Genomic DNA, 15,986 nt, shown 5'->3' with positions numbered 1-15,986 from the left:
GCGGGGAATGCGGGCTTGGCCACTTTGTGGGAAGTGTAGCCCACCAAATAAACAAATCTGAACACGGGCATCGGGTGGGCCTGCGTTTCCTTCTCAACTTGAGGTATGAAACGGAGTCAAGCCGGTGCTTATGCCTGACAAACCAAGCCTGCTTTTCTCAGATATTCCTGACTGCCGGCAGCCACCAGCAGCTGCAGACCCCTCAGCCCGTTCACCGGCTGTGGACCGAGTGCCCCTGTTAGCCAGGGCGCGTTTATCCGTCCTCACGGCGGAGCTGCAGCCCGTGCTGGGCGCAGGCTGTGCCACCACCACGCCACGCGGAGCTGCTGGGGACGGGACGGTGCGTGGGACGGACGGCATCCCCCCGGGCTGCGATCAACCACGGCAGTTAGCAGGAGCCGTGCGCGCCGCTCGGAAGCGCAGAAGGTCTCCTCGGCGTTTCCTTTGCAACCCCCTGCAGAGCCACGGCAGCACCAGCCGGTTACCACAGCCACCTCCCAAAGGACAGGATTAACGGCAGGAGTCCCGTGGCCTCGCAGGTCCCGCAGATCCCGGCCCCGCCGCTTTGCTCCTGGGACGCTCGTCTGCTGGCATCAGAAAGAATAGTTGGGACAAAAGGAAAATAAGTAGTGTAGCTGGAAAGCCGGGGTCTGCGGACACCCAGCGGGAGCAGAGCTGGTGAGGGGCTGGGCCGGGAGCTTCGGGTGCCCACAGGAGGAGGGGAGACCGTGAGGTCTGAGGACATCAGGCACTTGCGGAGGTGGGCACGGCTGTGTCGGAGGAGCAGCAGCTGTCGAGGACGGGAATGGGACTGCCGAGCGCCCGGGCGTCTGTGGGGCAGAGATCCACCTTGACCGGCCGTAGGAAAAACATCCTAGGTGGAAAACAGTAGCCGTCCGCCATCTTCGGGGATTTCCGAAGGTCATCTTCCACCTGCAGCCCTTTCGCTGACAACCCCGTAATGCTCCATCAGCTAAGATTAACGCTGGTCCGTGCTGCTGCGCCGGCAGGTCTGTGGGGCCGCGGGTGGCGGCGGCAGCGTGCTGTCCGGAGCAGGTCCCACAGCGGCTGCGTGGCAGCTTTCTGACCCAGCAGCAGGTCCTGTAAATTCATCAGGCTGCAAATTCATCTCATCCCCCCCAACTCCTCTCTGCTTCTCTACTGCAATATTTTAACTTGTCTGCTTCCCAGCACTGTAATGCAAATAAAAAGTCCCGAAGGAGGGTGGTAAAGTAACCCACACCCAAACTTACAGGTTCAACCTGCTTCTTGTCTTGTTCCGTTTTTAAAAAAAAAAACCCAAACCCAACAACTGCTGGCACCTCTCCCAATCTCCCATGGCCCTGGGCCACTAAAAGTCACTGTGGAAAACACACAAACGAGAGAGCGTAGACAGGGTGCCGCTGCCACCATGCCACAGCCCCCTGTCCCAGCACAGCGAGACAGCCAAATCCAGGCAGAAGCCGTGGCAGGTAGTTCAGTACCTCAGGAAAAATAGAAATCTCAGGAATCCCCGCAGGTAGTCGTGTGTTACTGTCCATCTTCTTGGCACGCCGCCTCTGTAGAGGGGATTCCCCAAGGCACTGCAGTACAGTAGTGCAGAAATAACAGGCAGGAGATGGCTGAAATGGGGGTGGCAGAGCTGGGAGGTCCCTCCAGAAGATCACTGTGCGTGGAAGTAGATAGGCTTGACTTTTCCAGACAGGATCTTGGGAACCTGCACAGAGATGATCTCGGCCATCATTTCAGGGTAGTCCACGCTCACCATATGTGCCTTAATTAAAAGGTCAAATGTAAACTGGTGCAGATCCTTGGCAATCTGGGAAAGGAAGAAAGTTTGTTAAACGAGAAGTCCCTGGTCAGCGATTTCTCGGGGAAGATACCGAGCAGACGTTAGCAGGTAGAGCAGGTCTGGGCTGGACCTTGCTGCAGTGGGACCTGCTTTGCTCTCTTGCCATCGCTGCCTTGCTAGCCGTTATCAGATGGCAGGAATGCATCCCGAGGACGAGCGAGGGAACTACCCAGCCTGGGAGCATATAGCGTGGGACCAAAATTGCCATGGTCCTTCACACTCAGACATTACTGAGTCCCACAAAAACGGGGACGTATAAAAATGGCACTTTCTTACTCCTACAGAAACTTGTCTTACTGTGTGCAGATGCTGCTGACTTCACTTATTAAGAATTACTTTTTGCTTGTAGATATATAACTGTATGGGCATGGAGCTGAGCCCCAGGAAAGAGGAAAGGTCTAGCTCACGTTTCACCAGTACCACTTTAAGTCACAAATAGAGAGTTTGTTTTCACTGCTGTAATCAGAGAAGATTCATTGGGGGCACTTGAGATTTTGAGCTGTTCTGCTAGGCTGATGACGGAAAAGTGTGATCTACAAAGAGCTTTTCATTGCTAAAAAAGGAAGCCCAGAAACCCAACCACAAGAGTGGTTATTGCAGGGAGTGACAGACACAGATAACTTTCACTCCCTCAGTAGAGTCAGTGTCTGTCTTTTCTCTGTCGCTTAATCTGGGAGCACACTGCAATACTGTCCCTGCAAAGGTGTGCCAAGAGTTAAAAAACAAACCACAAAGAATCACAGAATCATCGAACAGCCCAGGTTGGAAGGGACCTCGAAAGGTCACCCGGTCCAACCTTCCCTGGGAAAGGGAGCCTGGATGAGACTGTCTAGCGCCCTGTCCAATTGCATCTTGAAAACCTCCAGTGATGGGGACTACCACGACCCTGGGGAGGTTGTTCCAGTAAATCATTGTTCTCCCTGTAAAAAAGTTTCTTTCTTATATTATTTCTTATGTGTATAGATAGACATTTCACTGTCCTCTCTTACAGGATGCACGGAGTCCAGGACCTTGGTGAGCTGGTAAAATCGCCGAGAGCAGGAGGTAGGGTTCTTCCTCTTGCAAGCGATGATACGGTCAAGTTCCTTAATGTAATTCATTCGAAGTTCATCAAAGAGCTTCTGGTTCTTCAGGCCATCCACTGGAACTGGACGGAACGTGGGAAGGAAACAGTAAGAGTTGCCCAGAGAGCGGAGAGAATAAAAGAGCAAGAGGAAGGCTGAAGAAGTGGTCAGTGCAGACCTAAGAGGAAAGATCTGCCCACCAGCTCTGCTTCTGCTATGGCCCTCTCTCTGATCAGCTTGTTGGACTACTGCTAACCCAAGGACCCTTGTTCAGCACTCGTTAAAAAAGAGAGGCAACGTAACAAACTGCGGCGCTATTTTCCTGCTCAGCAGCTGATGCTCGGAGGTCCCCGCGATGACAGCAGTTAGGCTGAGGAGCAACCTCCTGCAGGAGCTGCATGGGAGAAACGCTGCCACGTGCAGAGGTGGGATGGGCTGGCTGCAGGGGGGCTGCCTGGTGGCACCCTTACCCTTGGCAGCTCCTCGTCTCTCAGCAGCTCAGACTGAAGCAGAGAGGAGAACATCCACAGCCATCCCTTGGGAAGTATGAGTACATGCACATGCACCGGGAAAGCACCAGATACCTCTAGGGCGATACAGCGTACAGCAGCTGGAGATCTGTTGAGGAAAGGACGCGAGTACTTACTAATACTGAAGAAGAGTAGAGCCTTCATACAGAGAAACTCCTGGGGTGTGATCTGAAGCCAGCCGAACTCCTGAGAGAGATGCCGCATCCTGACGCATTGGCTGTACATTCGGGATTTGTGCATCCGGTACCTGGCAGGGGAAGATGCGTAACGCATGGCAAGGAGATCAAAGCGTTGCCTGTGTGACGTGGGGGGGAGGACACACTCTGCCCGACCCAGCAATCCCAGCCTCGCCGGGCACATCCCCGCTGCCAAGAGCCTGAGCTCTGTCTCGGGGGATGCTGGCAGCAATAGGCCTGCACGCAGGAGGGGAAGGTTTTCCAAAATGCCCATGTGTAATCCTCTTCGTCTGGGAACGGATGACTACCTGGGATTTGCAGGGTTCATTTGACCCTCTGCCTTCCTGAAGAACGAGTGCAATGATTCACCAAGCGTGGCTATCCGCGAGGGATAAGAAGCTGAGCTCGGAGCTCTTGGAGAGAAGGTGTGGTTTTGCTCGCTGCTGTGCTGAGTTATTGTTTTTAAGCTATTCTACCTCAGTGTCAACAAACCCTCCCCAACTCTAAGCCGATGGTACATCACAGAGAACCCATCAGGAACTTACAATATACGTTTGTTTCTGTTTCTGCTCGCTCCAGCTGACCAACCAAGCTGAAAACAGGAACTCAAATCCCTTAGAAAGAAGGCAGGTCTGTACGGACCGGCCCCTCACACCCAGCACCAGCACTTGCTGCTGCCCTCATGGAAGTCAAACCCAAGGCAAGGTTGAGGGAAAGGGAAGAAGGACCAGGAGAGACATCGCAACTCTCCTTATTGCTCCTGGAGATCACTGCAGAGCAATCAGAGGGGAAAAGCAGGGCCTTCCTACGCTTTCCTGGTCAGCTCTGAAAGCACGATTACTCAAGCTGTACATTTCATAAGCAGACGGGAAAGTAAATTCCTCATCTTGTTCCCATTTCTCACCTAGTCTGATCCAGAAAAAGCACAGTATTATATTGTTGTTATTTTGCACTTACTCATTGAAGACCAAGTCTGGAGCAAAGTAAAGCATCCTGGAATTGACGTTGGTGAAAGATCTCCAACCCATAGCAAAGACCATAAGGCCCATCCAAGAGTACTGGATTATTGACATCTGATCATCCACATGCAGGTTGCGAAATCCTATTTAAAAAAAATGAGAGGGCTGTTACAAGTTAATATTGGGTTCCTGCAGTTACCAGGACTATTTCCATGCAGACTCCAGCTCCCTTGCAGCGCTCCTGTTACGACAAGGTGCTCCACAGCCTAACCTCAGCTCGTCCCGGGACACACACACGCAGCCGGGTGCCACAACCGCCGTGTCAGCAGCCAGGTGCCCGCACCCCGACGGGCAATCAGAAACAGCCAAAGCACAAAACTGCAACTGGAAGGGGAGAAAGGGGGTCCCCCGACACAAGGAGGGGATAAAGACCAGGTGAAAAGCACAAGCAGCAAAGCGTTTTAAAGGAAGGCAGGGACAAGTGGTGATAAATGATATCTTCCCCCTAAGAGACTCAAAGATCTTCACAAGTTGTATTTGAAGGCTTTGCAAGACCCAGTGAGGTGAACAACCGTCATTCTGCAACTGACTGCACAAAAAAGATGCAGCAGGATGGGATTCGGTGACTTCCTAAAGTCCTGCAGGATAATACGTCCAACCACGGGTGCTGAGCAGGTCCAGCACCCCCAGCACCAGGCTCGCCCTGCCACAGCCCGCATTTCGGGCACTAATGAGACACCCCGACCCACTGAGCCTTACTGTGCCATACGCTCTGCAGCCACGGCGTAACCCCCAGAGTCTCCACTCCAAAACATTCGCAATTACCACGTGAGACAGTGTGTCAAAAGTAAGTGAAACAAACAGCCGATGAGGATTTGTTTGCTTTGTTCTGCTAACAGAAATAAATCAGCTGAAGGGGAGCGGGAGCCCCAGCAGCAATACAATTAACCAGATCACATCCTCCAGGCACTGAGGCAGAAACAGGCCCTCATTAACCAATTACCTCCTTTGGTAATTCTGGCACTCAAGGAAGTAAGACAAAAAACTCCCTTTATTTTCAACGCGTTAGGACTTCACCAAATTTAAGCAAATGGATTTTAATGTGTAATGCTCAGACCCAGCAAGTAACCCCGAGGCTTCATGGCACGGTTAACAGACTGCTTTGGTTTCTCTGTCAAATACACAATGCATTTATCTAATGACTGTGAAAATGAATATGAAAACCTCTGCTGAATCGCAAGCTAAACAAAAATATCAATTAAATTCAAATTAGTATTCCCAGATGGTGATTCACAGTTAAATTCCAGGCATGTTTACAATGCACGCACCGTCACCTCCAACACGATACTTTTTTCCAGATACTTGTAAGCAGTCAAATGTAAATGGTTTCAAGAAAATTGTATGTTATTTCAATCAAATATTAAAGCAATTCTAACACCTCCAGTGTATAATTATAAACCATTGAGGCAAGCATCTGTCTCTTGCTTGGGAAGCTGTCAACTCCAAATGAGCACAAGTCATGTTTTATTGCTGACTAAACTTGCTTTACATTTGTACATTTTCCTTTCAGCTTGCATGTCACCGGACTAAAAAGCTGAAGCTTGCACGCAAGTAGCATCCTACCGAACCTGCACAGGCGATTGCCATCCGGAGGGCTCTCGGCTACCGGCTGAACGCGAACCTCCTGGCAGCCAGGCTGAAACTCGTTGACAGCACACGAGTATAGACAAGGCATCTGGGCAACTCAAGGACTTCATAAAATCAGTCATACTCATCTCTAGGACATGTCTAAGTTAGATTTTTCATATTTAATTACAGTACTGCATGCTAGGAAAAAGCTTTCTATTTATCCAGTAAATTTGTTCAGAGATGAAGTCACTGCCTAGTAAAACCTAAGCCATTCACAGTGACTGCTTCCTTGAATTTCCTCCTGCTCCATACTTGCCACCGTTCTCCTTCCTTGCCTAGACTTTCTGAAAAGATTGGAAAAACTTGAGTTACTTGAAGAGGAGCCACACCGCTGGCCCCTGTAGTTGAGACTTTGCAGCGAGTAGGCAGTGAGATGGTGCAGGGAACGCTCCCACGCTGGCACCGAGTGAAGAGGATGAACGTTTTGTCGGTCTGCTACACACTCATCCCCCCCAAAGCCGTAAGGTTGTTTTTTTCCCCCTTTTAAAATTGCTCTTTGAAGGAAAAACGTATCCTGTCCTCTGCGGGAACTGGCAGACCACGCTCTATTAAAAAACAGAGTGAACATGAAAGAGCAGATCAAACTGAAGACTGATGGCCAAAACTTCTTCCATAGTTTGAAGGAAGCTCCGGAGAAGGCTTGGCACAGCCCTCCTGACAGGGCGGCGAGGACATACACCCCAGCGTGCTCAGGCAAACGAGTTCCCCAGGAAAGACGCTCTTAACCACGCAGACAAGAAAATCCTGTGAATACAAATGTATTTATGATGGCAGACACTCTGTCTTCAAAAGAGATGCAAGAACTTCCCACTGAGAAGTTGGGCCCACGAGGTGCTGTAGGGCCAGAAATGAACTGCAAGCCAAGGCATGATGGAGAGGATGAGGTGGGGGAGGAAGAAGGCAACCGGAGGTCTCTGATGTTTGGTTTCCCTCGTGCCTATATTCTGGGAGCGAGGCCCATAAATCCTACCACCAAAGAGGAAACCTACACTCTGTAAGTGACTTGGAGACAGAAAACATACCCGTGAACAGCGAACTCTGTGAAACTTACCCCTAATTTTTCACAGGGCATCCACCCCGCTTTTGCTGGGTTCAGCATCCACAGGACGAAGCCATGGGAAGCACCGACACCTATGGCAGAACCTCCTCCTCCTGCTCGCCCCGTCGTGATGCTGCAAGCACTGCCCGTGCCCGTGCAAACCAGCGCCAAAGCCGCCTCTGCAGGCGGCCGTTCTCGTCTCGGACTGGCTCCCCCTTAACCACCGCGCATCAGCTTTTCAACGCATTTGTGAAAGTATTTGTTGCACCTAATCTTTGCTACGAGAAGGATTTTGGTGCACTTGTTCATTACCTTGTAATTATGTTCACTAAAAAAGCAATATTTGCGCGAGCTTTATCAGTGTTTAAGGAAAGGTATTTGAACACAAAAGTTTTGTTGTTACAGGACTTAAAGTTTGCTTTCTGCTTGCCCACAAAAGCAAGTTCTAGAAACACAGTGGCTGGCCTTCCAGTTTCTGAGCTGAAATGCCTTGAAACAAAGCTGATTTTCAGAAACCAGATACCTATCATTTCCTGGAAACCTCCCCGCTCCAGGCATCTTAGATGATGTGTGGCCAAAATCACTGTAAAAGAAAATAAATACAAACCTAATGCCACAATATATTGTTAAACTTTTAGTATTGGCATAGTTTGAAGAGACTCAAATGAAGATATCTTCTACAGAAAGAAATCATAGCAAAAGTAAAATTAAATTTACTGATGAGTTGAAAAAGACCAATGCATAACCTTTTCCTTGTGAATAATCTTAAAGCAGCATAGTTCAGAAATAAATTCTTTATCTTCTCTCTTGATGCACTGCTGTGCCAGAATGGTATCTTCCTAAAGAGATCAGCAACTGAACACCTCACATGTTACCATAAAGTAACATTTGTAATATAAACAAATACTCATTTTGTATCTGGAAATTTTATTGTCCAGAGAATGGAAAAAGATGCACAATTCATTGTATCCTTATAGTTAAAGCATGAGTTAGATATATTGTAAGGCAGCATATCTGAAACAGAAAAGCAAGCAAGCAAGCAAGCAATGGCCCAGAACACCCATAAAGCCCTAACTAATGGCCACTACACAGAGACTTTGCAGTAGCTCTGATAAATAGGTCCATCTCCCACCATACCAGGTGGAGTATTTCACCTGATCACGTGTGCACCGAGCTGCTAAAAACGCCAAGGGTGTTCATCAGCCTCACTGGCAGCAGAGCCGCAGCCTGCCCGCGCCCCTGCACTGCTCTGCCATGAAGCAGCCCGTCCCCATACACTCGCAGTCCACTTATTTTTTATAGACTGATTTCCTAACAGCTTCAGGAATGAACTGAAGACTTTTCATTTGCTGCCAGATAAAATGATCTTTAAACTAATGGGTTTGAGTGCTGACCTAAATTAACTGTAACACCTCTACTGAATTTGTATATATGGAAAAGGGAAAACACTTACTCCTTCCACTTGCCTTGAAGTGGACAGATTTTATGGATTTAATCTGATTTTTTAATTCTGTATTTCAGCAGCTTTCTTGGCAAGCTGTGGTTATTTAATCTTTCCTTTCCAGGGAAACCACAGTTTGATTCTGCCTTCTCCTATGCAGAATTTAAACTGCACAGGGTCCAAAGGGCCATACATTACATTTTCTCCACTGGACAGAGGCTGATATTGCTACTGCAGGCAAGCAGGATTCAGAAATGCTCCTACCTGATGCAGTCTTGTTTCTCGGATATCACTGAAACCTCGCTGGAAGAAGAAGTGCAGCAACACCTTGCTGCATATTAATCATTCCTGGTATACAAGTGAGGTTCAATGCAGGATGCAAGGTTAGTAATCACCTAATAACCAATATTAATCTATTGCCAGTATTATCAGGCTGAGGCTACCTCTATTACAGGTGCAAGTTCCCCCTCGTCCCACCAGCAGCAGTCATTGGAATGTAAAACCTTTGCCCCTTTGCACTGATATATATCTTAACTGACACACAGGGCTGCTTAGGCTTAGTTAAGACAATGCTTGTGCCAGACGTGCTTCGTTAATGGGGACAGGGGAAGAGGGGATAACATTTCCACCCTTACTGTGGACCTACTGAGGACCACGCAGCACTGCCAGCAGGCAGCTGACGCCTGCTGCTGGGCTGCCTTGCTGGGCAGAGCACAGAGCGAGGTTTGCCTGCTCGGCACCAGGAACACCGGCTGAGACGCGCTGCTTTGGCTGTCGGCCTCGGGCACTGTTCCCCCTCACCGCCGAGGCAGGCTGTGCTGCTGCGCGGCAGCGGCCGGTCAAGCCCTCCGGTCCGCTCCCATTGCACCTCGCCAGCAACGGCGTTCATTAAACAGCCACCAATCTCCCAGCAGACCGTGTGAAGATCTTTCTGTTTTGATAAAAACAACTGCATCCCGCTGTTTTAAATTGCTTGGGTTTTGTTTCCATTACTTCTCCCCCTGCGTGCATTCGCCTGCATCGCCCCTCTGCTGAGCTCGCCGAGCGCCAGGCTGCCTAGCCAACTTGCAGACCCAGGAACTGAAAACACTTCTGCTTTATTAACCAAAATATAATTTAAATAAACTATAGATAGCAAACCACCTCTGGCTACGGGGTAGGATTCTGCACGTTCACCCAAAAAGCGAGGCGGCCGCAGTGTGCGCAGGGAAGGGCAGTGTCTGGGCACAGCCACCCGCTCCTGGAGCCGGCCCGGCGCTGCCAGCTGCACCCGTCCCTCACCCGGCTCCCGGGGGAGCACCAGCGCCAGAGCAGGCAGGACCCAGCCATGGATGAGATCCACCTCGCAGCGGCAGCGAGACCGCTGCCCAAGCGAAGCGGCTGTGTAACCACTGCCTGGAGCACCAGAACAGCTACGGTGCTGCGGTTGTTTATTCCTCCCCTGGAAAACATCAGCAGAATGACTAAGTGGCGAATTTGTGGTTATTACTGTTGGGCTCTGGCCTTGGCACATGTCAGGGAACCGCTAGAGAAAGCTGGGGAAAACAAACTGGCTTTGCCTCTCGCTCCAGGCACGGTGATGCTAATGGTCAGGCCAGCAGCAGCTCCGCAGCCGGCGGGATGGGGAGGGCAGCCAAGCAGCATCCCACCACGGCGCGCCCACGCAGGAGAGCTGGGCTCCGTAAGGGATCCCCGGGCCTGCGGAGGGGGCTGCGGTCATACTGCAACTGCCCAGAGAGCAGTGACCGCTCAGATGTGAGAAGATCAGAATTAATTTTGCCCAGATGCCGTCGCTGGCACAGCAGGCGCCGGCCCCGGGAGGCAGCGGTGCAGCAGCTGGCACCGCCGCGCCGCCACCCACCATGGGGTCGGAGATCAGGGACAGTACAGGAGAGAAACGCCTTTGATAAGGGAGCGGTTATGATGAAAAACGTTTTTCAAAGCACTCTCCCTTTCCATTAGCACTACCGCAGTTTTACAACCTCAGCCCCCGGATTGCCGGTCTGGTTTGGTGGTGTCTCCACATACTTTTCTGAAGAAATCTTGATGTCTGATGTAGATAAGCCGGAAGAGAAAGCATGATTTGTCCCTGGTTTCACAAGCTAGGTGAACCTTTTCTGACTCCAGAATATAAGAAATAGAATGGGCTACTCTGCATTTAAGCATATTCAGATTAACACCCCTCCTGGACCACCAGTCAAGCTACTTCCAGGGGAACTGCTAAATTTCTGGGAACGTCAAACATCTGACTACAGTTCATCACCAGGTTTTGGCATGTAGTGGCAAACTTATTTTGCCTCGGTTTCCTCCTTTGGTCACATCACCCTGCACATAAAGAGCAGGATCCCTGTTTTCTGCGGCATTTCCTGAGGAACAGGGCCATGGTGAGGATGGCAGCTTGGTATCGTCCCCACGCCCCAGTCTCAGGGATGCTGGAAGGTGAACTGGATCCCGCTGCGCCCAGAGTGATCTCAGTCTTCTGCAATTTCGCTCATTCCGTTGGCAGGATTACGACACGCAACGGGCAGCGTGTTACAGACCGGTAACCTCTACGCTCAGAACCAAGGAGCGTATCCAATGAAGCACACAGATCACCAGGATGTTTTCATTTACAGCACCTGGTAACTATTACCATTTGGAAACTTCCCGACCCTACTGTACTCCCGTATCACGACCCTGAACGCATCATAAATATACTCCATCAGCCTGTCACACAAGAGCAACCTGACTGCCAGGAAAAAGCCCTTTGGGATTTTGTATCTCTCTCCTGCTATTTTACAATTAACTGGATTGTGAAATACAAAAATGGTGAGAAAGGATTTCTCCCATCTCTCACGCCTCAGCTCCTTTCAGCCCAGGTTCCCCCATCTCACTTTCACATCATGAAGTGGCACACTTCTGATTCACCTGGGGAATTTACCCTTTTCTCCACTTCACGCGGGTTATGGGACGGGGCTAATACTTGTTTAGAGAAGACTTCTGCAGGTCTGGTGGACACAGCTCTGCAAGTGGAGCAAAATCCCCGCAGGGAGAGGGGGAAGAGAGCAAGACCCTGAAGCCCTGACCAGCAACAGCCCTTCCCGCGCGGGGAAGCAGACGCATGCCTACACAATACTGTGTGCCGGGGGTTATCAGCGGGGACAGACCCAAAAGCGCAAGTCTCTACACACTTTGTCACCCCCTAGTCACCTCTCCCATCAACCAGCCACCCAAAGGAGACAAACCCAATGCTGCTTCAGCCTGCTTTACCAAGATATTACACAGACAGCTGCCCCGTGAAGCTGCTCCCCCAAGGAACCGTGTGATGGTGGGACACAGGCTGCAGACCACCTCCTCCGAACCCACCCCAGGCGATGCACGCGGGGGGCTCTAGGAATGTGCCAGGGAAGGGACAGGATTTGTTAGTTTTCTTCCTCACCTGGCAAGGCCTTTGCCCATTTGACCACGTAGACCAGCTGCCTCTCCCCGAGCTCATTCAGGCTGGTCAGCAGGTTGGAGAAGGAGTCCGGCTGGCTGTTGTCGTGGCCGGCACACACCACGCCAGGCTCAATGGCCTCCAGGACGTTGAGGAAGATGGGCTGGCACTCATACCCATCAATGCGTGTCATCACCATCTTGGGAGCTTGCTCCTCTGTGGGGCTGGATGAGCTGGCTGCCTCCACATCATCTTGTGTCTTCAGGTTACCCAGCTTCTTCAGCTTGCGGGCTGTGGAAATGACACATTTTAGTGTGACGCTTAATAAAAAAAAAACCTTGAGGTTTCTTGGCCTCCAGCTCCATCACTTATATTTACAAGGAAAGGGAAACTGATGGCCAGCAGTAGCTACTCCTTCAGTGCACGCCGCCCAAAGAGTGCCTCGGCATCACAGACCTCACCTAAGGCCAAAACGGAGCACACACTGCGCAAGGAAATCCATTTCCTCGTTCATCTTATACGGAAAAGAACAAGCATCATTCACATCCCCAGCCGTGACCAGTCTCACATTAACTCCCACTTAGAAATGGAGAGGAAGAACAGGGGAAAAGAGAGAAGAGGTGACTCGATTCAAACAACTACTCACATGCAATTAAAAAGGGAAGCAACGCAAGCAAATAAACTCAGTAGACGGTCACATTCCAAGGAAAAAAGCCATTGCACTCGGATGCTCAAGTGGGATTGTTCCATCCCAGGCCAGAATGGAAGCGGGCTGCAACCGAGAGAAATGCCTTCTCCCTGCCCGGGGCTCCTGCAACCCCTGCTGCCCTATAACCAAGCTCTCCCAGCCGGGTCACTACTCTACAAATATATTATGAAAAATACATTTTAAAAGCTAGCAGGTGGTTCCACGGCCGTTTCCCTGGAGTCTCCCCAGCTAACCCACCGACAAGGAGAAGACTCGAGCAGGGGTGGCCTTGGTCTGCCAGCCAGCTCCAAGAGCAATGCCAGCAGAGTGGGCTTGTGGGGCTGGGACTGCAGGCAGCCAACGACTGTGCCCATGTCACCGCGACAAAGTGTCTCTCCTGCGCACCCGGCTCTTAATTACAGAGGCTGGTCTGCTAGCAAGATACAGCAGGAGCTTCAGGCGCGTGGCTTCAGAATTCTTTGAGAGTCAGCGTTCACCTAATTTGATATCTACATGACGGTGTTCAGCACAACACAGGCTGGCAGGCTACTGCAGAGAGGAACAGCTTTCACCCCTTACTGACTCCAAAAACCTTAACTAATTAGAGAAAAAAAGCCGATCATTTAATTCAAGTGGAGAATATAACATCAAACCAATTGTCCTTGGAGTTTTGGCTCCTTCATTACATGATACTTATCTCAAATTTCCTTTCAGCTGTAATTAGAAAAATAAGCAGCGAAACATAAAAATGTCAAGTTAAAGTGTAGCTTTGTAAATCAATTCAAAACGTTGATCTTTAGGTAATGTACTTTGGATGATCTGTATGAGCAATTAAGACAGGCTGCTCTGTAAAAAAGGAGGAGAAAAGAGTAATAAAAATAAAAATAAAAGAGAGCAACAGGAAAACAGGGCTGCAGTGCAGCGTGACATCCTTCAGCCATCGCCTGCTCAGGTGGCAGGCCAGCCAGAGCATCGAGCCTCCCCTCTCCCAAGCCTCCAGAAGCCGCAGGCAGCACAGGCAGCACCAGGATCCGGCAGACTCCCGACGCTCTCCTCTCTAAGCCCCGGAGAGCAGATCCCCCGGGACAGGTACGGCACCGCTCTCCCTGGAAGCTGCACTCGGGTTTTGTTTTCGACAAGCAGCACAGAAGGAGAGGAGCGCAGAACGCTGATCCCACGTTCCCAAACAACGTTGTGTGCATTCGGGAAGGAGGCACCGGGGCTGACTCCACCTGAGGCAGAAACCAGGTCTCATGGTCGTGCTTGGCACTGGACCTTTAGAGACGGGAGTGCTGCTAGGAAAGAAAAGCTCCCCGGCTTAAAAGAAGAAATAAAAACCGAACCTAATCTTCCAAAGATGAATAATCAGTGCCCATCAGGTCCTGTGCATAACTGGAGCCAAACCCACACTGTATAAAACACACACATGGTTTGGTTTAAATGTTAAATTTTTTTCTTAAAATCGAATTATCTTGTACTAAAAGATATTGAGTGAAGTAAGAAGAAAGCAAGCGAGCAACCATGCTGGCTCTGAGACTGCAGCCGTAAACCAAACCCCTCCGCGTCGGAGCGCAGTGAAGGTGGATGATAACTGCTCTTATCAGAGGAGCCCTATGCCTGTGCTTTCCAGGAGCAGCTGTTCCACAGATCACTGAAATACTGATGTTACGAGATGGAGAAAAGCTTCACAGGTAAAAAGCAGCTTATATGTAGTCACCTGTGCAAAAACCCTTTTTGGTGGTAGCTCCTACTCAGCAGCTACCGGGAACAAAACCAGAAATAAAAAAAAATAGCGATCTGTTATACTTCTAGGATGAGCTAAGCTAGGCAGAAGTCTATACTGTACTTCTCCAAACCAAGGTGGGACAAACCCCAGCACGTGTGACTGAAAAGAGGCGGCTGACCGGCTCGGCTGCGAGACGGGATGAGAGCACTCGGGCAGCCTGGAAATGCAGCTGCTGGCGCAGCACAGCCCCTGCATCAGACCCGCAGCGCGTCCGCCGTTCGGCTTGGGGCTAACTGAGACGATATCGTACGTACTTGGAAAAAAGCTTAAAGGACCTAATTGCATGGTATCACGATAAACTGTTCACCAGCGCAAGAATCCCTAGGGAGCACACCGTACAGCGATTATAGAAGCGACACACATTTTAAGCAACTTAACCTGCCCACCCTCCCGCCAGGCGTTTCTGAAGCCGGTGAAGGAGCGTGCTGGGCTCCAGCACGGATTTTTCACGAGTGCTGGACTCGGGGAAGTTCTGGGGACCTGGAAGAAAACTGCTTTTGCACTAGCAATGACAGAGAAATCCTGCCAGCCCCCGGCACCACACGCTGATTTCAGCTGCAGGCAGAATGTCAGAGAAGTTGAAACAGGACTTGACTTATATCCTGTTCTTTAAATTTTTTATTAACATCAGCATGTGGCTTGTCAAAACCAGATCCTGTCAAGCTATCAATCTTTTCTGGCACGATAATTTTAGTTGATAATTATAATAGTACTGGTATAGCAGACATGTTTAAGAGACCTGAGTCAGTCTGGCCTACATGAATTAAAAAAACCCAAACAACATAAAATCAGATGGTACTGCTGAATGGTTTTAAATCACCCAGGTGACATCTCAAAAGCAATTATAAATGTCAAAACATCAGACAGGTTTGTTTCTTAAGAGGGATGTTCATGGCCCTTTGCTGGTGAACGTCTACATTCATTCCGAAAACAACATTAACCATTTCTACTAAAAAAGTCTGTATGACAATGCATAGATGGGAAAACAGTAACAAACATTAAGGACTGATCATTGAACAGATTGATCAAGGTCTGCTGACAAGCTCAGTCTATTAAAGCAAAGTACATTTCACTGTAAGTAGATATATCGAGCAACTGAAAAAGTGAGCCATGTTCAATGAATGTCCAACTCCATCCTCGGCAGCCTGAACTCGCACCGAAAGCTGACAGACAAACGCAGAGGCCTGAGCTGGCAGGACAGTTCAGCGGACACAGGACTAACAGGATCCCGTGCCATGTGAAGGAGGAAAACACCGGCCTGGAGAGCATCTTACCACCGCCTTGAAGCACTGATGTTGCTGACACTGGGAAACTGTGATTAGACGTTCACCGTACGAGGGAGGCGTT

The 15,986-nt window shown here is 50.0% G+C and overlaps 1 protein-coding gene across 1 annotated transcript in view; it reads right to left on the bottom strand.

The window, feature by feature from the left end:
- Nucleotides 1-441: 441 nt before the first annotated feature.
- Nucleotides 442-15,986, bottom strand: part of AR (androgen receptor) — a 57,791-nt gene continuing 42,246 nt past the window's right edge. The window contains exons 4-8 of the mRNA XM_050901898.1: nt 12,169-12,456; nt 4,580-4,724; nt 3,563-3,693; nt 2,842-2,999; nt 442-1,819 (exon numbers count right to left, since the gene is read on the bottom strand). Of these exons, the coding sequence (XP_050757855.1) occupies nt 1,664-1,819; nt 2,842-2,999; nt 3,563-3,693; nt 4,580-4,724; nt 12,169-12,456 (878 nt within the window). The 3' untranslated portion in view covers nt 442-1,663. The remainder of the gene's footprint in view (nt 1,820-2,841; nt 3,000-3,562; nt 3,694-4,579; nt 4,725-12,168; nt 12,457-15,986) is intronic.

The sequence above is a fragment of the Gymnogyps californianus genome, chromosome 9 (genome assembly GCF_018139145.2).
Source record: "Gymnogyps californianus isolate 813 chromosome 9, ASM1813914v2, whole genome shotgun sequence".
Lineage (NCBI taxonomy): Eukaryota > Metazoa > Chordata > Aves > Accipitriformes > Cathartidae > Gymnogyps > Gymnogyps californianus.
Note: the sequence above shows the minus strand (reverse complement) of the source record. Positions and strands in the feature narration are given on the sequence as shown.